This window comes from Heliangelus exortis, unplaced genomic scaffold (genome assembly GCF_036169615.1).
Source record: "Heliangelus exortis unplaced genomic scaffold, bHelExo1.hap1 Scaffold_79, whole genome shotgun sequence".
In the NCBI taxonomy this organism is placed as follows: Eukaryota; Metazoa; Chordata; class Aves; order Apodiformes; family Trochilidae; genus Heliangelus; species Heliangelus exortis.
Window position 1 is genome coordinate 20866 of NW_027285995.1, and position 22509 is coordinate 43374.

At 57.7% G+C, this 22509-nt stretch overlaps 3 protein-coding genes across 4 annotated transcripts; 1 reads left to right on the forward strand and 2 right to left on the reverse strand.

The window, feature by feature from the left end:
* Positions 1–501: 501 nt before the first annotated feature.
* On the reverse strand, positions 502–6159 carry LOC139791000 (class II histocompatibility antigen, B-L beta chain-like). Of its 2 annotated transcripts, XM_071732787.1 has the most exons (6): positions 6000–6159; positions 4302–4571; positions 1142–1423; positions 931–1037; positions 821–844; positions 502–627 (listed from the first exon to the last, which is right to left on the reverse strand). In XM_071732787.1, exons 1-6 carry the CDS (start codon positions 6088–6090, stop codon positions 619–621), a joined length of 783 nt encoding a protein of 260 aa, XP_071588888.1. In that variant the 5' UTR covers positions 6091–6159; the 3' UTR covers positions 502–618. The 2 variants fall into 2 exon arrangements, with proteins under 2 accessions (XP_071588888.1, XP_071588889.1); XM_071732788.1 differs by lacking the exon at positions 821–844.
* A 380-nt stretch (positions 6160–6539) lies between these two features.
* LOC139790999 (HLA class II histocompatibility antigen, DR alpha chain) lies at positions 6540–8623 on the forward strand. Its single transcript, XM_071732786.1, has 4 exons — positions 6540–6671; positions 7030–7287; positions 7425–7706; positions 8179–8623. The coding sequence occupies exons 1-4, from the start codon at positions 6599–6601 to the stop codon at positions 8331–8333; spliced, it is 768 nt and encodes a 255-aa protein (XP_071588887.1). The 5' UTR covers positions 6540–6598; the 3' UTR covers positions 8334–8623.
* Positions 8624–9596: 973 nt separating this feature from the next.
* Positions 9597–20365, reverse strand: LOC139791004 (bromodomain-containing protein 2-like). Its single transcript, XM_071732792.1, is given in 14 exon segments — positions 9597–10858; positions 12950–13072; positions 13167–13480; positions 17075–17129; positions 17132–17288; positions 17403–17657; positions 17739–17828; positions 17830–17868; positions 17944–18315; positions 18406–18602; positions 18753–18893; positions 18970–19108; positions 20058–20228; positions 20231–20365. Coding segments are annotated over 14 exon segments (2205 nt in total). The 5' UTR covers positions 20252–20365; the 3' UTR covers positions 9597–10727.
* Between the last annotated feature and the right edge of the window lie 2144 nt (positions 20366–22509).

Consider the following 22509-nt stretch of genomic DNA (forward strand, 5'->3'; position numbering starts at 1 on the left):
GAAAGAAAGGGAAGGGGAAGGGGAAGGGGAAGGGGAAGGGGAAGGGGAAGGGGAAGGGGAAGGGGAAGGGGAAGGGGAAGGGGAAGGGCAAGGGCAAGGGGAAGGGGAAGGGGAAGGGGAAGGGGAAGGGGAAGGGGAAGGGGAAGGGAAGGGAAGGGAAGGGAAGGGAAGGGAAGGGAAGGGAAGGGAAGGGAAGGGAAGGGAAGGGAAGGGAAGGGAAGGGAAGGGAAGGGAAGGGAAGGGAAGGGAAGGGAAGGGAAGGGAAGGGAAGGGAAGGGAAGGGAAGGGAAGGGAAGGGAAGGGAAGGGAAGGGAAGGGAAGGGAAGGGAAGGGAAGGGAAGGGAAGGGAAGGGAAGGGAAGGGAAGGGAAGGAAAAAAAGAGAGAGAAGAGGAAGCAGCAATGGGGAGACCCTGGAGCTGCCAGAGGTGCAGAGACACCCCAAAAAAAACCCCAAAAAACCCCCAAAAAACCACACAACAGTCCCCAAACAACAAGGCCTGGAAGATTCTGGAAGGTTTTATTTGGCAGAGCTCAGAGAGGGGGGAGCAGGGAGGGGGTGGGGGGGCCGGGGGCAGCATCGGGGGGGTCCGAGGAGCTCAGCGAGGCCAGGAGGTGGCTCAGGAGCCCTGTGGGGAGAGAAAAGAGGGGTGACCAGGGGGTCCCCAAGGCTCTGCTGTCACCCAGACACCCCCCGGGGAGAAGTAGGGGGGGGGGTCCAACCCCCCGGGGAGAAGTAGGGGGGGGTCCAACCCCCCGGGGAGAAGTAGGGGGGGGTCCAACCCCCCAGGGAGCAAGGGAGGGGGGGGAGAGGGGTGTTACCTGCAGCCTGGGGAAGGGGGCACCCTGAAAAAGAGAGGCAGGCTCAGAGGGGGGGACACCCCAAAACCCAAGGACACCCCCCCCCCCCCATTTCACCCCCCCCTCCTCACCTTCTTACGCAGGTAGAGGAAGAGCCCCAGTGCCAGGAAGATGAATCCCAGCACGAAACCCCCCACCCCAGTCAGCATCTTGCTCCTGGAACCATCGGGATGCAGCTCTGTGGGGATGAAGGGGGGGGGGAGATGGAGGGGAGGATTTAGGGGAGGGGGGGGGTCCCAAATCCCCCCTCCTCACCCATCCCAAGGGCTCCTCTGGCCTTACCCCAGCTCCGGGTGATGGGATGCTGCAGGCTGACGTGTTCCACCTGGCAGCTGTAGGATTCCCCGAGCTGCGGGGTGGTTTCCAGCATCACCAGGACCTGGTAGGTCCAGTCCCCGTTTTGGGTGACGTCTGTGGACACCACGTGATCCACCTCCTCCTTCCCATCCTTGAACCATTTCACCTCCATCTCGGCCGGGTAAAAATCCATCACGGCACAAACCAAGCCGTTGATCTGGGGAAGGGAACCCGACTCCGTTGGGAAGATTTCCACCTTGGGTTGAACTGGGGAGAAGGGACAAAAAAGTTGGGAGGGAGGGAGCTTGGGATCCAAGACTCCCCAGGTCCCTTTCTGCCCCTCTGTGCCCCCAACCTGGAGCTCCCCGTGGGGTTGGGGACTCAAGCTGAGGCCTCCCCAGGGGAAAAATCCCTTCCCTGGACTTGTTCCTGATCCAGGAATGCTGTTCCTGATCCAGGCCAGGATGCCCTTGGGATTTTTGGCCACCTGGGCACACTCCTGGCTCATCTTCATCTTCTTGACCCAAAATCCCAGGTCCCTTTCTGCCCCTCTGTGCCCAGCCTGGAGCTCCCCGTGGGGTTGGGGACTCAAGCTGTGGCCTCCCCAAGGGAAAAATCCCTTCCCTGGACCTGTTCCTGATCCAGGCCAGGATGCCCTTGGGATTTTTGGCCACCTGGGCACACTCCTGGCTCATCTTCATCTTCTTGACCCAAAATCCCAGGTCCCTTTCTGCCCCTCCGTGCCCAGCCTGGAGCTCCCCGTGGGGTTGGGGACTCAAGTTGTGGCCTCCCCAGGGGAAAAATCCCTTCCCTGGACCTGTTCCTGATCCAGGAATCCTGTTCCTGATCCACAAATGCTGTTCCTGATCCAGGCCAGGATGCCCTTGGGATTTTTCTGGCTCCTGGTCACCTTCCTGGCAATCCCAGGTCCCTTTCTGCCCCTCCGTGCCCCCAACCTGGAACTCCCTGTGGGGTTGGGGACTCAAGCTGAGGCCTCCCCAGGGGAAAAATCCCTTCCCTGGACTTGTTCCTGATCCAGGAATGCTGTTCCTGATCCACAAATGCTGTTCCTGATCCAGGCCAGGATGCCCTTGGGATTTTTGGCCACCTGGGCACACTCCTGGCTCATCTTCAGATTCTTGACCCAAAATTCCAGGTCCCTTTCTGCCCCTCTGTGCCCCCGACCTGGAGCTCCCTGTGGGGCTGGGGACTCCACCCTGGACCTCTTGGCCACCAGCCCAGGATTCCCATTGGGATTTTTGGCCACCTGGACACACTCCTGGCTCCTGGGCACCTTCCTGGCAATCCCAGGTCCCTCTGTCCCCAGCCTGGAGCTCCCTGTGGGGTTGTTGTGGCCAAAGTGCAGGACCCGGCCCTTGGAATGTTGAACCTCATCCAACCAAAGAGGTTGGCTCCAACTTCTTTTCAGGGAGCTGTAGAGTGATAATCATAAAATCAGAGAATCACGGAATTTTTGGGGTTGGGAGGGACCTCTGGGATCCTCAAGCCCAACCCTTGTTGAACCTCATGAACGTTGAGCCTCATCCCATTGGCTCCAACCTCTTTTCAGGAACTTGTAGAGAGTGATCATAAAATCACAGAATCACAGAATTTTTTGGGTTGGGAGGGACCTCTGAGCTCCTCAAGTCCAACCCTTGTTGAACCTCATCCCGTTGACTCCAACCTCTTTTCAGGGACTTGTAGAGAGTGATCATAAAATCACAGAATCACAGAATTTTTTGGGTTGGGAGGGACCTCTGGGATCCTCAAGTCCAACTCTTGTTGAACCTCATGAATGTTGAGCCTCATCCCATTGGCTCCAACCTCTTTTCAGGAACTTGTAGAGAGTGATCATAAAATCACAGAATCACAGAATTTTTGGGGTTGGAAGGGACCTCTGAGCTCCTCAAGTCCAACCCTTGTTGAACCTCATGAACGTTGAGCCTCATCCCATTGGCTCCAACCTCTTTTCAGGAACTTGTAGAGAGTGATCATAAAATCACAGAATCACAGAATTTTTGGGGTTGGAAGGGACCTCTGAGCTCCTCAAGTCCAACTCTTGTTGAACCTCATGAATGTTGAGGCTCATCCCATTGACTCCAACCTCCCAACCTCTTTTCAGGGAGTTGTAGAGAGTGATCATAAAATCAGAGAATCACAGAATTTTCTGGGTTGGAAGGGACCTCTGGGATCCTCAAGCCCAACCCTTGTTGAACCTCATGAACGTTGAGCCTCATCCCATTGGCTCCAACCTCTTTTCAGGGACTTGTAGAGAGTGATCATAAAATCACAGAATCACAGAATTTTTTGGGTTGGAAGGGACCTCTGAGCGCATCAAATCCAACCCTTGTTGAACCTCATCCCGTTGACTCCAACCTCTTTTCAGGAACTTGTAGAGAGTGATCATAAAATCATAGGATCACAGAATTTTTTGGGTTGGAAGGGACCTCTGAGCTCATCAAATCCAACCCTTGTTGAACCTCGTCCTGTTGGCTCCAACCTCTTTTCAGGGACTTGTAGAGAGTGATAATCAGAGAATCATAGGATCACAGAATTTTCTGGGTTGGGAGGGACCTCTGAGCTCAACAACCCTTGTTGAACCTCGTCCTGTTGGCTCCAACCTCTTTTCAGGGACTTACAGAGAGTGATAATCAGAGAATCATAGGATCACAGAATTTTCTGGGTTGGAAGGGACCTCTCAGCTCATCAAACCCAACCCTTGTTGAACCTGAACCTCATGAACGTTGAACCTCATCCCGTTGGGATCATCCCAACCCCCCAACCTCTCCAGCTCCCTCCACAGGTCCCTGCTGCCTTCCAGCTGATCCAAACTCCCCCCCATCCTGATCCAAACTCCCCCCATCTTTTTCTCACCTTCCAATTTCCTTCTGCTGGACTCCAGCCCCTCACCTAAACCACCTCTAAACAGATTTTTACACAAAGAACCAGGCCCAACCCTGACCCTTGGGGGACACCAAGTGGCCGCAGCCCCGTTCACCGCCGCTCTCCTCCCGGTTCCTAACCCAGCCTCTTCCCGCCTCATCCCTGGGCCCACAGCTTTTCCAGGAGGCTGCTGTGGGACGAGGGTCCCCTCCTGGCAGCCCAAGGGACTGGGCTTGGCACCCAGGGGCTGGCACCCACTCACCTCTCCTCTGCACCGTGAAAGGGTTCACCCCCTCGTAGTTGTGCCGGCAGAACCTGTCCACCGCAGCTCTCCTGTCCTCCAGGATGTCCTCCTGGCTGTTCCAGTACTCGGCACTGGGCTCACCCAGGAGGGTGTCAGCCACGAAGTGCCCCAAATCGCTGTCGAAGTGTGCGCGTTGCTGCCGGTTGTGGATGTACCTTTCCAAATACCTCACCCGCTCGGAACCGTTCTGGTACTGGCACTCAGCCTTGCCCATCTCCTGGAAAACCCCTGCTGGAGCAGAGTGAGCGCTCAGCTTGGCCAGAACCCCCTCCCCATTTGCTGGACGGGCAGCGAGGAGGAGGGGGAGGCAGCCCGGAGCCCCCCTCCCCACCTCCCATCCCCGCCCGACCTCCCCCCGAGGCTCCCCCTTGGGGACGCGGCAGAGCCCGAGGGGACAGAGCCCACGGGAAGAGGGGGGAGAGGGGCAGAACTGGGCCGAAAGATTGTTCCTGGGGTTCTGGGGAGGGGGGGGGGGGCGTGGGGGGGGGGGGGGATTTCCCCCAAATTGTCGGGGGACACGGTGCAGACCCCGAGCCCGCTGCGCAGGGCAGGGGGAGGGGGCCTGGGGGGGCTCTGGGGGGGTTTCTCGGCTCTATTGACACCCCCCAGCATCCTCTGGGGCTCCCGGGGGGCTCAGCCCCCCCAAGGACCCCCCCGTCCCCCTCCCCGTCCCCACCTGAGGTCTCCTGGCCGGGGGCGGGGTTCTCTCCCAGTGCCACCAGTGCCACCAGTACAGCCCGGTCTCCACCCCCAGCACCCTCCGGGACTCCTGGGGGTCTCAGCCCCCCAAGGACCCCCCCACCCCCACCTCCCCGTCCCCCCCCCGGGGTCCGGGCTCACCTGAGGTCTCCCTTCCAGGGGCGGGGCTCTCTCCCAGTACCACCAGTACCACCAGTACCACCAGTACAGCCCAGTCTCCACCCCCAGCACCCTCCAGGGCTCCCGGGGGGCTCAGCCCCCCAAGGACCCCCCCGTCCCCCTCCCTGTCCCCACCTGAGGTCTCCTCACGAGGCGCAGGGCTCTCTCCCAGCACCACCAGTGCCACCAGTACAGCCCAGTCTCCACCGCCAGCATCCTCTGGGGCTCCCGGGAAGCTCAACCCCCCAAGAACCCCCCTGTCCCCACCTCCCCGCCCCCCCCCGGGGTCCGGGCTCACCTGAAGTCTCCCTTCCAGGGGCGGGGCTCTCTCCCAGTACCACCAGTACCACCAGTACAGCCCAGTCTCCACCCCCAGCACCCTCCAAGGGCTCCCAGGAGGCTCAACCCCCCCAAGGACCCCCCCATTCCCCCCCTTCCCGCCCCCCCCCCCCCCCCCCCCCGGGGTCCGGGCTCACCTGAAGTCTCCCTTCCAGGGGCAGGGGTCGCTCCCAGTATCACCAGTGCCACCAGTACAGCCCAGTCTCCACCCCCCAGCACCCTCCGGGGCTCCTGGGGGGCTCAGCCCCCCAAGGACCCCCCCGTCCCCCCCTCCCCCTGGTTCTGGGCTCACTTGAGGTCTCCTGGCCAAGGGTGGGGGTCACTCCCAGTACCACCAGTGCCACCAGTACAGCCCAGTCTCCACCCCCCAGCACCCTCCGGGGCTACTGGGGGGCTCAACCCCCCCAAGGACCCCCCCGTTCCCCCCCTCCCCGTCCCTCCCCCGGGGTCCGGGCTCACTTGAGGTCTCCTGGCCGGGGGCGGGGGTCGCTCCCAGTATCACCAGTGCCACCAGTACGGCCGCAGCTCCGAGCACTCCACGGGGCTCCATGGCCTCTCCCGCTCGGAACTGGAAAGGTGCCGGGACACCGAGGGGGGGGGGGGGTCCGGGACCTCCCCCCCCTCCTCCCCCTTACCGGGCCGTGCGGTACCGGCAGCACCAATCAGCGACGGAGCTGCCCCGCGTCATTTGTCACCAGGCAGGATCGGGCCCCGTGGGGCTCCCGCTGCCACTTGTCCCGCTACGGAGGGGACCCCGTGGGGGCTCTGCCCACCCTTCCACGCACGGAAACCCCCCCGGACTCGGCCACCCCCACCCCCACCCCTCCCCACGGACCCCCCCGGGGGATCCCGCGGGCTCCGGTCGCCCCCGGTTGCGTGGCCGTGGCCGTGGCCGTGGCCGTCCGTCTGTCTGTCCCACTGGGTGCTGGGTGCTGCTGTTCTGCCTGGCAACAGCTGACCCGCCCCCGGCGCTGCCACCCATTGGTCCAGGACACGGGTGGGTCCCCGAACCCCCTCGTCCGACCCCCCACGACTCCTCTCTCGGTGCCGGTGTCGCGATGGCCGCAGGACGGGGCGTCCCACTGGTGCTCCTCGCCGTGCTGGTCCTGCGTGGAGTGGGAGGCATCAAAGGTGGGGCCGCGGACACGGGGGGGCTGTGGGGTGCCCTGAGGTGGGGCCGGGATCGTGGGGAGCTGCGGGGGGTGGGTGTGGAGGGGGGCTCAGGACCTTCGCTCCCTGCACCCCCCCAGCCCGGCGCGTCCCGTGGCTGTCCCGGCCCACTGGAGGGTCCCTGCGTGGGGAGGGTCCCCACTCCCACAGCCTGAGCTCGGGGGGGGGGGAGCTGGTTTCCTGGGGAGGGGGGCTCAGCGTTTGCCCGGCCCCGTGGGACCCCAAGGGAAGGCGGAGGCTCCGTGTGGGGTGAACCCCACGGGAAGGGGGAGGGCAGGGAGCCCACGCGTGTTTTGTTGTTTTTTTTTTTTTCCCCCAGTGGAGCACAAGCTGATCCAGGTTGACTTCTACCAGCGGGATGAGAGGAGGGGGGAGGAGGGGGGCCAGTTCATGTTCGACTTCGACGGGGACGAGATTTTCCACGTGGATCTGGAAAAGCAGGAGACGGTTTGGAGGCTTCCAGAGTTCGGGACCTTCGCGAATTTCGAGGCTCAGGGAGCTCTGCAGAACATGGACGTCATGAAACAGAACTTGGAGATCATGATGAAAAGGTCCAACGGCTCCCACGGAACCAGCGGTAACCCACGGGGCACCCCACGCGGGGCACACGGCACCCAGCAGCACCCCTGGAGGGGAGAGGGGGGGGGGAGGGGTCCGTGGGTGGGGTGTGAGGGGGAGGGGAAGGTTGAGGCCGTGTCCCTCTTTTGTCCCCAGTGCCACCCGTGGTGAGGGTGTTCCCCAAGCACCGCGTGGAGCTGGAGGAACCCAACGTCCTCATCTGCTTCGTGGAAAACTTTTGGCCACCCGTGATTTCCATCTCGTGGCTGAGGAACGGGGAGGAGGTGAGGGAAGGGGTTTTCGAGACGGTTTTTTACCCCCGGGAAGACAACACCTTCCGAAAATTTTCCTACCTGACTTTCATCCCCACCCGGGGGGATTTCTACGACTGCCGCGTGGAACACGAGGGGCTGCCCCACGCCGAGACCAAACACTGGGGTGAGGAGGAGGAAGGGGGGAGCCGGGCCCTCGGGGTCCCGTGGGGTCCCCAGGTGTCCCGGGGGGGTCCCGTGTGGTCCCTTGGGGTCCCTCGGGGTCCATTGGGGTCCCGTGGGGTCCCGTGGGGTCCCCCAGGGTCCATTGGGGTCCCACGGGGTCGCCCGGGGTCCCTTGGGGTCCCGTGGGGTCCCTTGGGGTCCCTCGGGGTCTCGTGGGGTCCCCAGGTGTCCCGGGGGGTCCCATGGGGTCCCCCAGGGTCCATTGGGGTCCCACGGGGGTCGCCCGGGGTCCCTTGGGGTCCCGTGGGGTGCCCCGGGGTCCATTGGGGTCCCTTGGGGTCCCGTGGGGTGCCCCGGGGCCCATCGGGGTCCCGTGGGGTCCCGTGGGGTCCCCCGGGGTCCAGTGGGGTCCCTCAGGGTCCCCCGGGGTCCCTCAGCACCTCACCCCCCCCCTCTTCTCACCCCCCCCGCAGATCCCCAGGTGCCCTCCCCCCCCTCCCAAGCCACCGAGACCGTGGTGTGTGGCCTGGGTTTGGCCGTGGGCATCGTGGGCATCGTGGGAGGCACCATCCTCATCATCAAAGCCAGCAAGATGAGCGGCCCCCGCACCCACCGGGACCCCCTCTGAGGGGGGGGACCCCCTAAAACCCCCCCAAAACCTCCCTAAAACCCCTCCAGCTCTAACCCCACACCCCCCCACACCCATCCCACGGGTCACCCCGCGTGGACCCAACCCCGTCCCCTGCCCCCCAACCCCTGGCCCCAACCCCCCCCCACACCCTCTTGGTGCCATCCCTCTGCCCCACGGGTCACCCCCGTGGCCCCATCCTTGTCCCCTGTCCCCAACCCCCCCCGTTGGTGTCCCCCCCCCACCCCACGGGGCACCCACGCAGCAGTAAAAACCTTTGGGGACACCCCCACGGAGTCCTCGTGTCACCCGGCGTGTCCCAGGGGTGGGAGGGGGGGGTTGAGGGGTCCAGGGTGACCGGTGCCACCACCCCCAGTGGGTGACACGTCCCCAGCTCCACGGGTGACATCTGTCCCCACTCACAAGGGTGTCACATCCCCCTCCCCACGGGTGACAATGTCCCCTACTCCTCTGCCACCCCCTGTGCCACCCCTCTAGGGTGTCACCCGTGTCCCCATCCCCACTGGTGACATCTGTCCCCACTCCCAAGGGTGACAATGTCCCCTACCTTGGGGACAAGTGTCCTGATCCTCTGCCACCCCCTGTGCCACCTCTCTGGGGTGTCACCCGTGTCCCCAACCCCCCCAGGATGTCACCAAGGGTGACAACATCCCCTGCACTTTGGGGACAACCCTCAGCCACCCCGTGTCACCTTTTTGGGTGGCACCAAGGGTGACAACGTCCCCTTCCTTGGGGACAACGCGTGTCCTGCTCCTCTGCCACCTCTCTGGGGTGTCACCCGTGTCCCCAACCCCTCCAGGGTGTCACATCCCCTCCCCACGGGTGACAATGTCCCCTACTCCTCTGCCACCCCCTGTGCCACCCCTCTGGGGTGTCACCCGTGTCCCCAGCCCCACGGGTGACATCTGTCCCCACTCCCAAGGGTCACAATGTCCCCTACCTTGAGGACAACGCGTGTCCTGCTCCTCTGCCACCCCCTGTGCCACCTTTTTTGGGTGTCACCCGTGTCCCCAACCCCACGGGTGACATCCCCTGATGTCCCCATGCCCCCTACTTTGGGGACAACCCTCAGCCACCCCCCGTGTCACCTTTTTGGGTGGCACCAAGGGTGACAACGTCCCCTTCCTTGGGGACAACGCGTGTCCTGCTCCTCTGTGCCACCTTTTTGGGTGTCACCCGTGTCCCCAACCCCCCCAGGATGTCACCTCCCCCCCCCCTCAAGTGACAATGCTGCCCCCGGGGTGGCTCAACTCGAATAATATTTTCTTTATTTACATGTTAAAGAATCCAAAGGTTTGAAACAAGACAATTTTCAGATGAAAACACAGCTCTAAGGGGTGGGGGGATGGGGGGGGGGGGGAAGGAAAAGGGGGGGTGAAAAGGAGGGAGGGAGGGGGGGGGAAAAAAAATACCCCAAAAAAATGAAAACGAGTAGAAAAAAATTATACAGACAACGTAAAAAAAAAAAATAATCAAGTGGGGACCTCCCTCCCCCTGCCACGGGTGGGATTGTTCTGCCCTGGCCACCTCAGGGGGGTTTTTTTGTCCCTGGGGGGGGTTTTTGCTTTCCCCCCCTCCCCCACCAGCACGAGGCAGGGCAAATAAATTAAAAAAAAAAAAAAAAAAAAAAAAGGAAAAAAAAAAAAAAGAGGGAGGGACGGGGGGTGGGGAAGGGCAGCCACAGCAAAACCCAAATTTGGGCTTCTCAACCCCCCCCACTTCAGGGTTTGTTTTGTTTTTTTTTTTTAAATTTTTCATTTTATTCTTTTTTTTGAACTGTTTTTAAGTATTTTTTTCTTTTTTATATTTTTTTTTTTTTTTTTTTACTTTTTATTTCTTAAAAACCCCCAAAAACTTTTTTTTTTTTTTTTCCCCCCCTTTTTTTTTTTTTTCGGGAAGAAAAACCCCACGAAAATCAGAAAACAACAACAACAAAAAAAACAAAAAACCCCCCCAAAAAAAAAAACCCCAACCTAAAACAAACAATAAAACCTGCTGGGGGGGGGGGGGGGGGGTGAGGGGGGGAAAAAAAAAAAAAGAGGGAGATTGAGGGGGGGCTTGAAGCCCCCTCCCCGTGACTCCTCCAGGGTAAAGAGGGGGGGTCCTGCAGCCCCTTCCCCTGTAAACGTTGGGGTGCCCCCTGCCCCCCCCCTCCCTCCCTGCACCCCCAAAAAGTCTGTGGCTCAAGCAGGGGGGAGATGGGGAGGGGTCCCCCCCACCCCCCCCCACTCAAGTCCGGTTCACCTGGGTCCGGTCCAGCAGAGCCTTTTCCGAACCTGCCCGCGGTTCCGCCCGGTTCTGCTGCCACCTTGTGGGGAGGGGAGGGGGTTGCGACCTCCTCGATCTCCTCCCCCTCCATTTTCTCCTTCATTTTTATCCCGAATCGGAGTCGCTGGTGTCGGAGGAGGAGGAGCTGGAGCTGGAGCTGCTGGAATCCGAGCTGGAGCTGGAAGCGCTGAGCCGGGACACGGCCACTTGTTGGGCTGATTCCGGTTTTTCGCTGGCTGGAAAGGGTTAAAAAAACACAAGGAATTAAGCATGGAATGCTCCGGGCTGGAAATTCATCCCTAGGGATATCACCAAGAAGCACAGGTTGCTCCCAGACTCCAAGATCAGCCTGAACGGCACCGGGATGGAGCGGCCTAAACGATTTTTTTTTTTTTTTTAGTTTTAACCATTCTGACAGAATTTTTTTTAGTTTGGACCCTTCTGACACAATTTCTTCCCAGTTTGGACCCTCCTGACAGAATTCCTTTCTAGTTTGGACCCTTCCAAAAGATTTTTTTTTTAGTTTTTCCCCTTCTGACACAATTTTTTTCTAGTTTTGCCCCTTTCGACCCTTCTGACAGAATTTTTTTTAGTTTGGACCCTTCTGACAATTTCTCTCAAGTTTCAACCCTCCTGACAGAATTCCTTTCTAATTTGGACCCTTCTGACAGAATTTTTTCCAGTTTTACCCCTTCTGACAGAATTTGTTTCTAGTTTGGACCCTTCTGCCAGAATTTTTTCCAGTTCGGCCCCTTCTGACAAATTTCTTTCCAGTTTGCTCCTTCTGACAGAATTTCTCTCCAGTTTCGACCCTTCTGACAGAATTTTTTTCAGTTTTTCCCCTTCTGACACAATTTTTTTCTAGTTTTGCCCCTTTCGACCCTTCTGACAGGATTTTTTTTAGTTTGGACCCTTCTGACAATTTCTCTCAAGTTTGGACCCTCCTGACAGAATTCCTTTCTAGTTTGGACCCTTCTGAAAGATTTTTTTTTTAGTTTTGCCCCTTCTGACACAATTTCTTTCTAGTTTTGCCCCTTTTGACCCTTCTGACAGAAATTTTTTTAGTTTCGACCCTTCTGACAGAATTTCTTTCCAGTTTGGATCCTTCTGACACAATTTGTTTCCAGTTCGGACCCTTCTGACAGAATTTCTTTCTAGTTTGGACCCTTCTGACAAAATTTCTCTCCAGTTTGGACCCTTCTGACAGAATTTGTTTCCAGTTTGGACCCTTCTGACAGAATTTCTTCCTAGTTTTGCCCCTTCTAAAACAATTTCTTCCCAGTTTCAACCCTTCTGACAGAATTTTTTTTAGTTTTAACCATTCTCACACAATTTCTCTCAAGTTTGGACCCTTCTGACAGAATTTCTTTCTAGTTTGGACCCTTCTGACAGAATTTTTTCCAGTTTGGCCCCTTCTGACAGAATGTCATTCCAGTTTCGACCCTTTTGACAGAATTTTTTTCAGTTTTGCCCCTTCTAACACAATTTCTCTCCAGTTTGGACCCTTCTGACAGAATTTCTCTCCAGTTTGGACCCTTCTGACAGAATTTCTCTCCAGTTTGGACCTTTCTGACATAACTTCTTCCTAGTTTTGCCCCTTCTGGCAGAATTTCTTCCCAGTTTTCAATCCTTCTGACAGAATTTGTTTCTAGTTAGGACCCTTCGGACAGAATTTTTTCCAGTTTGGCCCCTTCTGACAAATTATTTTCTAGTTTTGCCCTTTCTGACAGAATGTCATTCCAGTTTCGACCCTTTTGACAGAATTTTTTCCAGTTTGGACCCTTCTGACAGAATTTCTTTTAGTTTGGACCCTTCTGACAGAATTTCTTTTAGTTTGGATCCTTCTGACAGAATTTTTTCCAGTTTTACCTGTTCTGACAGAATTTCTTTTAGTTTGGACCCTTCTGACAAAATTTTTTCCAGTTTTGCCCCTTCTGACAAAATTTCTCTCCAGTTTTGCCCCTTCTGACAAAATTTTTTCCAGTTTTGCCCCTTCTGACAGAATTTCTCTCCAGTTTGGCCCCTTCTGACAGAATTTCTCTCCAGTTTGGCCCCTTCTGACAGAATTTTTCTAGTTTTAACCCTTCTCACTGAATTTCTTTCTACCTTTAACCCTTCTCCACCCCCTTTTTTTTCAGGCCCAAACCCAAAGCAGGCCAAGAAAAACTCCAGATCTCCTCAACGCTCACCCATCCCGCACCCAAAAACGTCACCCCCGAGCCCAAAAACCTTGTCCCCAAGCCCAAAAAACGTTGCCCCCAAGCCCAAAAACGTTGCCCCCGAGCTCGTCAAGGGGACAGTGACCTGATTAACCCTTTTTTAATCACCTTTTTTCGGGGGTTTCTTGGTGGAGTTGAGCTGCCCGCTGACGTCCTGCAGCCGCTTCTCCAGCTCCCGCTTCTTCTCCAGCGCCAGCTCCTCTTTCGTCTTCCCCACCGGCTTCTTCAGGGCTGGGAAAAGAGGAGAAAAAAGGTGAATTCAAGGCTTCAACACCCTAAAAAATTAAAAAACAACCTTTAATGGTGGTATTTTCCCAGGGCTTACTCTCACTGTAGGGCTTGCGGGGTTTCTTCCGCAGGCAGGAGAGGACGTAGCGCTCCAGCTCCCGGAGGGTGGAAGGTTTGAGGGTTTCGAAGTCGATCTCGATTTCCTCGGGGTTGGAATCTCTCAGGGAAGGTTCCCTGGATTGGATGATGTGAACCACCCTGCCCAGCTTTTCCCCTGGGAGTTTGTTGATGTCCAAGCTCAGCTGACGTTTCTCGTCGTACGTCATGGGTTTGCTCTCCTCCTCCTCCTCCGAATCGTAAAGAGCCGACGCCGGAGGGGGCAGCGCCGCTTTTGACGCCTTCTTTGAGTTCCTGGGGGGACAAATCAAGGAAGCAAGGTCAGGGATTGAGGTAAAACCAACCCTGAAGCTAAAAATCCCATCCCCAAAACCCTCGTGGACCTCCAAAAACCCCCCAGTTCCCCAAAACCTTCGTTTTTCCCTCCACAAAAACTCCGATCCCCGAAACGAAAGAAGTCACTGGCAAAAAAAAAACCAACTTCTACCCCCAAACCAGACCAATCCCCCAAATCACCCCCAAACACCCATCCCCCAAATCTCCCCCAATCCAGCTGTCCCCCAAAAAAACCCCCATCCCCAAAAAAAACCCAGGTTCCCAAAAACCCCCAAAACCTTCGTTTTTCCCTCCACAAAAACTCCGATCCCCGAAACGAAAGAAGTCGCTGGCAAAAAAAACCCAACTTCTACCCCCAAACTGGTCCCCGAACCCAAAATGTCCCCCTATTCAAATAAATTCCCATCCCCAAAACCCCCCCTGGTTCCCAAGACCCCCCAGTTCCCCAAAACCTCCCTCTTTCCATCCCCAAAAACTTCAATCCCCAAAATGAAAGAAAATTCCTGTCGCCCGCAAAAAACCCCAAACTTCTACCCCTAAACCAGCCCCAAATCCCCCAAAAAAGCAGATCCCAAACCAGCCCCCCCTCTTCCTGATGGGAAAAACCAAGGCAGAAGGGTCAGGGATTGGGGTAAAACCCAAAACCCCCATCCCCAAAGCCCCAAAACCTCCCTATTTCCATCCCCAAAAACTCTGATCCCTGAAATGAAAGAAGTCACCCGCAAGAAAAAAAAAAAAAAACCACAACTTCTACCCCCAAATTGGTCCCTGAACCCAAAATCACCCCAATCCAGCTGGCCCCCAAAAAACCCCCATCCCCAAAAACCCTCTGGATCCCCAAAACCTCCCTAATTCCATCCCCGAGAACTCCAATCCCCAAAATGAAAGAAAATTCCTGTCACCCGCAAAAAACCCCAAACTTCTACCCCCAAACCAGCCCCAAATCCCCCAAAAAAGCAGATCCCAAACCAGCCCCCCTCTTCCTGATGGGAAAAACCAAGGCAGAAGGGTCAGGGATTGGGGTAAAACCCAAAACCCCCATCCCCAAAACCCCAAAACCTCCCTATTTCCATCCCCAAAAACTCTGATCCCTGAAACGAAAGAAGTCGCCCGCAAAAAAAAAAAAAAAACAAACAACTTCTGCCCCCAAATTGGTCCCTGAACCCAAAATCACCCCAATCCAGATGGCCCCAAAAAAAACCCCATCCCCAAAAACCCCCTGGATCCCCAAAACCTCCCTAATTCCATCCCCAAAACCTCCCTAATTCCATCCCCAAAAACTTCAATCCCCAAAATGAAAGAAAATTCCTGTCGCCTGCAAAAAACCCCAAACTTCTACCCCCAAACCAGACCCAAATCCCCCCAAAAAAGCAGATCCCAAACCAGCCCCCCTCTTCCTGATGGGAAAAACCAAGGCAGAAGGGTCAGGGATTGGGGTAAAACCCAAAACCCCCATCCCCAAAACCCCAAAACCTCCCTATTTCCATCCCCAAAAACTCCGATCCCTGAAACGAAAGAAGCCGCCCGCAAAAAAAAAAAAACCAAAACCAACTTCTGCCCCCAAATTGGTCCCTGAACCCAAAATCACCCCAATCCAGCTGGCCCCCAAAAAACCCCATCCCCAAAAACCCCTGGATCCCCAAAACCTCCCTAATTCCATCCCAAAAACTCCAATCCCCAAAATGAAAGAAAATTCCTGTCGCCCGCAAAAAACCCCAAATTTCTACCCCTAAACCAGCCCCAAATCCCCCAAAAAGCAGATCCCAAACCAGCCCCCCTGTCCCCAAAAACCCCCTGGTTCCCCAAAACTTCCCTCTTCCCATCCCAAAAACTCCAGTCCCCAAAACCATCAGGAAAAATCCTGTTCCCTCCAAAAAAAACAAACTTCTACCCCAAACCCCTCAAAAAAAAAAAAAAAAAAGACCCCAAACCAGTCCCCAGTCCCCCAAAAAAACAGATCCAGCCCCAAAACCACCCCCCCATCCCCCCAAAAAACAGATCCAGCCCCCCAGTCCCCAAAAAACACAGATCCACCCCCAAAACCAGACCCATCCCCAAAAATCAGATCCAAACCCAGCTCCCTTGTCCCCAAAAATTAATCCACCCCCAAACCAGACCCAACCCCCAAATCCCCCAAAAAAGACCCCAAACCACTCCTCCTGTCTCCAAAAAAAAAAAAAAAAAACAGATCCACCCCCAAAACCAGCTCCCCTGTCCCCAAAAAACCCCTGGCTCCCCACAACCTCCCTCTTTCCATCCCCCAAAACCACCAAGAAAAATCCTGTTCCCTCCAAAAAAAAACTACCCCCAAACCAGCCCCATGCCCCAAATCCCCCCAAAAAAGCAGACCCCAAACCAGCCCCCTGTCCCCAAAAACCCAGATCCACCCCAAACCAGACCCCCCAAGTCCCCAAAAAAAACAGATCCACTCCTAAAATGACCCCCCCATCCCCCAAAAAACAGATGCAGCCCCCTTGTCCCCCAAAAAACCAGATCCACCCCCAAAACCAGCCTCCAAGTCCCCCAAAAAAACAGATCCAGCCCCCCTGGACCCAAAAAACCAAATCCACCCCCAAAACCAGACCCATCCCCCCAAAAATCAGATCCAAACCCAGCTCCCTTGTCCCCAAAAACCAAAACCAGCCCCTGTGCCCCAAAAAACCAGATCCACCCCCAAAACCAGACAAGTCCCCCAAAAAACAGACCCCAAACCAGCTCCCTTGTTCCCAAAAACCAGATCCACCCCCAAACCAGACCCCTCCCCCAAATCCCCCCAAAAAACAGACCCCAAACCTCTCCTCCTGTCCCCCCAAAAAAACAGATCCAGCCCCCCTGGCCCCAAAAAACCAAATCCACCCCCAAAACCAGACCCATCCCCCCAAAAATCAGATCCAAACCCAGCTCCCTTGTCCCCAAAAACCAAAACCAGCCCCCAAGTCCCCCAAAAAAACAGATCCAGCCCCCGTCCCCCAAAAAACCAGATCCACCCCCAACCAGACCCCTCCCCCAAATCCCCCCAAAAAAGACCCCAAACCACTCCTCTTGTCCCCCAAAAAACCAGATCCAGCCCCCGTCCCCAAAAACCAGATCCACCCCAAAACCAGACCCATCCCCCCAAAAATCAGATCCAAACCCAGCTCCCTTGTCCCCAAAACCCAAAACCAGCCCCCATCCCCCAAAAAACACAAATCCACCCCCAAAACCAACCAAGTCCCCCAAAAAACAGACCCCAAAACCAGCTCCCTTGTTCCAAAAACCAGATCCACCCCCAAACCAGACCCCTCCCCCAAATCCCCCCAAAAAAGACCCCAAACCACTCCTCCTGTCCCCCAAAAACCAAATCCACCCCTAAAACCACCCCTCAGCCCCCCAAAAAACCCAGATTTCCCCCCAAAACCCCTGGCAGTGCTCAGACAGGGTTTGGCTTGTTCTGTCCAGATCCTCGCCATGGTCGCTCCGCCGGGGAAAGAGTCATCACAGCCACTGCCACCACCTAAAAAACCCCCCAAAAAACCCCTAAAACCCCCCCAAAAAAAAAATAAAAATACTCACTTAGAGCCTCCCCCACTGCCCCCTCCTGCAGCTTTCTTGGCCTTGCGGAGCTGGCCTGCCGTGCCCTGTTCTCTTCATCCCCTCCTCCTCCTCCTCCTCCTCCTCTGCCTTTGTGCTTCTCGGATGTTTTCTTTTTCTTTTTTCCCTCTTTTTTTTTGGGTTTGGAAACGGGGCCCTGCGAGAGGGCAGCCAGCTGCTCGTGCACTGCCCGCAGCTGTGGGGGGGAGACAGGGAAGGGGGTGAGGTTTGGGGTTGGGGGACACACACACAAAAAAAAAAAAAACCCAAAAAAAACACCCCACTCGTGGGGGTTCTCGGGGTCCCTCACCTGCTCCTGCAGCTCGGCCAAGCGGTTGGCTCGTTCCTCCTCGGAGTCTGAGCTCTCCTCGCTCTCTGAGGAGCTCTCAGTGCTGCTTTCATCTTCATCATCATCCTCCTCGTCCTCCTCATCCTCATCATCCTCACTGGAAGATTCTTCCGAGGAGGATTTGGAGAGGACCCCGGGGAGAGGGGCAGAGACTGAGGGGGGGCTGGCGTCCTGCGGCTCATCCGGCATCTTGGCGTAGCTGAACTCGAAGACGTCCTGGGGAGCAAAAACGTTAAAAAAACACCCAAAAAACCCCACTCGGGGACATTTAGGGACGTTTGGGGACAAGTGTCACACCTGCAGCTTGCGAGCCATGGCCACCACGTCGTGGTCTGGGGGGTTGTACTTGTAGCAGTTGGAGAACATCAACCGGACGTCGGCGGCGAACCTCCTGCGCATCGTGGTAGTCGCGGTTTTCCATCTTCCTCTGCGAGGAGAAAACCTTGAGGGATTGTCCCAAAAGCCCCCGAATTCTCCTCAAAAAGGAAGCCTGAGCTCTCACCTTGATGGTGCTGAGGTCCATGGGGTGCTTGATGATCTCGTGGTAGTCGTGGAGCCCCAGGGCTGAGGCGTCGACGGGTTTGTAGAAGGGCCAAGCGTAGGCCGCGTGTTTTTTGGAGAGCAGCTCCTTGAGGATCCCGTTGCAATATTTCAGCTGTTCGGATAATTTCCCCTTTTTTGGAAGTTTGTGTTGTTGGGAATCGGGTAAATCTTTCCTGGGAGGTTTGATGGGGCGGCCGCTCTCCCGCCGAGCTGGGATTTTGGCAGCTTTGGCCTCCAGCAGCGTGGCCGAGGGGGAGGATTCGCCGCTGGTGGCGATGATGGCGGTGGTGGTGGGGGTGGTGGTGTCAGCTTTCCGTTTCACCCCTTTCTTCTGCCAGAAACACCCAAAAAATAAACCCCAAGCCCCAAAAAACCCAACGGGGGGAGCGAGGGGAAGGAAAACTCTTCCCCCCCATCCTACCTTGGCCAGGGGTTGGGTGGGAGCGGGCGCGGGGAGGACGGGCGGGGAGTGCAGCGACTTGAGGAGCGGCGCGGCGATGACGGAGGGGTGGGGGATGTTGACGATGGTTGTTGGGATGTCGGGGCTCGGGGTGTAGACGTGGGACACCGAGGACACCGCCGGTACTTGCTGAGCGCCTGTCAGGCCCGCCAGGAGAGCTGGGAACAGGCAGAAATCCCAACAGGTCCCACCGGGTCCGACCCCTGCGGTGCCACCGCCACCTCGCGCAACCACCCGACCCCTCGCTCTTTCTCCCCTGGGTGTTGGGTTGAGGTGTTGTTGTCACAACACCCTGTGGTGGGTTGTACCTGCTGCCCGGGATGCTCCTTTCTTGTGGCTGTTCTTGGCCACCGGTACCACGATTTCCTGTTCTTCTGCTGGCATCTGAGCCACTTTCTGCAGGAAGATCTTCTCCAGGGTTTGGGCCATCAGCACGATGTCGTCCGTGGCTGTGGAGAAGAGGAGAGGTGACACCCAGAGCGTGGCAGGAAGGTGACAAAGGGACTCGTGGAGGGCTGTGCTCACCTTGTTTGTAGATGTAACAGTTGGTGAACATGGTGTTGAAGTCCTGCATGCACTCTGCAGCCCCCCAGTAGTAGTTGTTCTCCAGACGCCGTTTGATTGTCCCCATGTCCATGGGCTGCTTGATGATCTTGTGGTAGTCCTGGCAACCAGGGACAGGCAAGGGGACAACCGGTGGTCAGGGACACCTCGGTGACAACACCACGACCCCCAGCCCCCAGCAGACCCACTCAGCTCTCACTCAGTCACCCGCGTGCAGGCAGGGGGGGAGGATCGGGGGGGGCTCAAAAAACCAACAATCCCCACCCCAAAATGGCCCCGTCCCTCTGGCACCCCCCGAGGGCTGAGGGGGGGCCCTAAGGGCTTGGGGAACCTACACTGGGAAAGGGACAACTCGACCCCGGTGGTTGGAGGGGGGGGGTGTGCCCCAGAGGAGAGCTGAAAGGAGGGCAAGAACTAAGGCTGAATTTATTTTTTTTTTTTTTGGGAGATGCTAAAGCTCCGTTTTTTGGGGTTTTTTTGCTTTTTTTTTTTTTTTTTTTTGGAATAAATTACCTCAGGGCTTTAACTCCTTGGGCGCCACAGGTGCACGGGGGGGCCTGGCGTTTAATTTTGGGGATCACAAGATGTCTTCTACAAAGTGGGAATCTGCAAAATTCATCCAGGGACAAGAGATTAGGAGGGGAAAAGGTCCAGGTTACCTCCAGAGCTGCTGCTGTGTCACCTCAGCTGGACCTTTTTTTTAGGAGGGGGGACACGGGGAATGATAAAAAAACCCAAAAATAATAAAAAGGGGGTGGCAGCTGCTCTGAGGACACCTCCGAGGGGTCGAGGATTCGAGTTAAACCCCCCCAAAAATTAAGGGGGAGCAGCACAGCTCAGGCACCTGCAGCTTTGGGGCAGAACCCCCGGGAGGGGGACGGCGCCGGCCCTGGAATTTTTTTGGGGAGGGGATCAAAGGAAAAAAAAAATCCAGGCAGGAAAAAGGTGGATGTTTCAGCCTGACACCCCCTGCCTGCACGTAGGGAAAAAGGGGGACACAAACAGCCTGACAGTCACCCTGGGAAAAGGAGGGGGGTGTTGGTGGTTACCGGGAGGCCCAGCTTGACGGCGTCGACGGGTTGGCGGAAGGGCCAAGCAAACTGGTGCTTCCAGAGAGCTTTCATCACCACTTTGTGGAGATATTGGAGTTGGTTGGTGAGGCGTCCCGGTTTTTTGGGATTGGAAACTTCGGGAGGAGGTGGATTGACCTGAGGAGGGGACTGAGGGCTGGGACAGAAGCCATGGTCGGGCTTTCAAAACCCTCGTAGAGCAGCGAGGGTTTGCGGATCCGTTTGCCCGGAGTCGATTCCGTCGCCAAACCCAAGAGCCCGGCATTGCCCTCCCCCCCAGAATCCTGGAAAAAAATAAGGAAAAGGGGAAAAAAATAACCCCCCCCGCCCCCCCAAAAAATCACCCCGGGGGGCTCGGACATCCCCTCGGCCAAAAAAAACCAACGGGGTGGGGGAAAAAGCTTAAAAAAAAAACCCGCGGCTCAGGGCGCTGCCATTTGATGTCACCGCGGCCAAAACGATCCCGAATTTTGGGATGGATCCCAAATTTTGGGATGGATCCCTCGGGAAGGCGCGTGGGAGCCCGCAGGGATTTTCTCCGAGGAGTTTTGGGGCTGTTTGGGGATTTCGGCGGCACCCAAAAAATCCTCGTTGGAGGAGGAGGAGGGGGGGGGTTGGCGCGGGTCCAGGTTCGGCCCGGAACAAAGAAGCCGAGGAGGTGACAAGTGACAACGCCACGTCCACGCGAGACTGCTCCACGGGGGGGCGTGGGGGGCGTGGAGAAGCCCCACGCTGAGCCTGATGGCCAATTCGGGGGTCAGGACTTGAAGGGTGGGGGGTGGTGACACCACCGTGACCCGAAGGGACCCACGGGGACACGGCAAGAGGCAGTCACAACTGTCACGGTGTCACGCTCCCGGCGTGGGTTTTTGGGTGAAAAAAACGCGTTTTGGGGTCACCACCACGGTTTTCCGGCAGCCGAGGAGCGGCCTGAAGCCACCCCGTAAAAATTTGTCGCAAAATAAACCAGAAAACACCACGGGGGTGACAACAGAGCCACCCACACGAGGTCACGCGGGGGTTCCCTGAGCTCAGCACCTGAAGTGGGGAGGGGGAACCCCACCCGTGTGCCCTGAGGCTGACCCACGGGTGACCACAACCCCGGGGGTTGGCTCTCACGGGGAAGCCGCTGTCACCCGGGGGACCTCTCCCCTTTTTCCCCGGGGGTGCCGAGCGGCCCAAGGGCACCGCTCCGGAGCCAAGGACGAGGACACGGTGGCCTCGGGTGACGGTGGGACAAACCCCACACCCACTCGCGGGGGGAGCGGGCGGGCAAGCAGCGCCTGCCCCGCTCCGTTTATCCCCGGGTGCCCCAAGAGGCGATCTCAGGGTAACCCCAACACGGCTCGTACACCCCCCAAACATCTTTCCGTGTCAACGCCACGACCCACGCGTGTCACAGACCCCCACGGCGGGACCTACTTGCTCTGGGGATTCACATTCTGCAACATGCCGGCGGCTGCGTGTCCGGCCCGCGGGCCCGGCCGTCCTTCACCTCCTTCACCACCACCACCACCACCACCTCCTCCTCCTCCTCCTCCCGCCGCCGTCGTCTCCTCCGACGACCCCCCCACTTTGCCCGGCGAAAAGGTTCGGCGGTCCCGGCCCGGTGTGTGGGGGGGGTCCGGACCCCCGGGGTTAGCGCATCACCGAGTAACGGGGAGGGGGGACGAGCCCGGGCACCCCCTCCCCTCCCCCGGCAGGGCGCGGCCGGGCTGGGCGGGCCTCAAGCGGCAGCGGCGGCGGCTCCTCCGGCCGATGAACGGCGGCGAGACGGGACCATCCAGCGGCTTTCACATCGAGGGGAGCGGAGGAAATGGCGTCGGGGACCGGAGAACGGGGTCGCAACGGTGGGGAGGGGGCGCCGGTAACGGGGGGCGGGTGGGTAAAGGGGAGGTGAGGGGGGGGTCTCCGGTTCGGAGGTCCCGGCGGGTGTCAAATCCTCCGCGATGGCGTCAATACAACCCTGGCCGCGTCGCGGGAAGCCGCCGGAGTCCGCGGGGAGCGGGGAGGAGGCGAGCGGCGGAGGTCCCGGTGGCGGATGACAGCGGATTGCAGCGCGGAAAAAAAAAAAAAAAAAAAAATTTCACCGGGCGGGCTCCATCTTGGCGCTGAGGGGAGGAGGGCGGGAGCGCGGCGCAGCCGATGGGAGGAGGGCCCCCTGGCCGCCGGCCGCAGGCAGGGGTCGCTACGGAGGCCGGGGAGGGTCCGGGGAGGGTCCGGCGATCCCTCCGGGAGAGCGGAGGCGGGGGCTGAGCCGCCCGGCGGAGGATGGATCCGGTTTGGGGCCGCCCCCCCCTGCGCACCGGGCCCGACCCGCTCCGTCCCTTCGTCCCAGCGAAATGGCGCCGCTCGGCCTGCCCCCGGCCGCCCTTATATAGACACCAGCCGCCTCCCGATTGGCCGTCGCCGCCGCTGACGTCACCCGCCA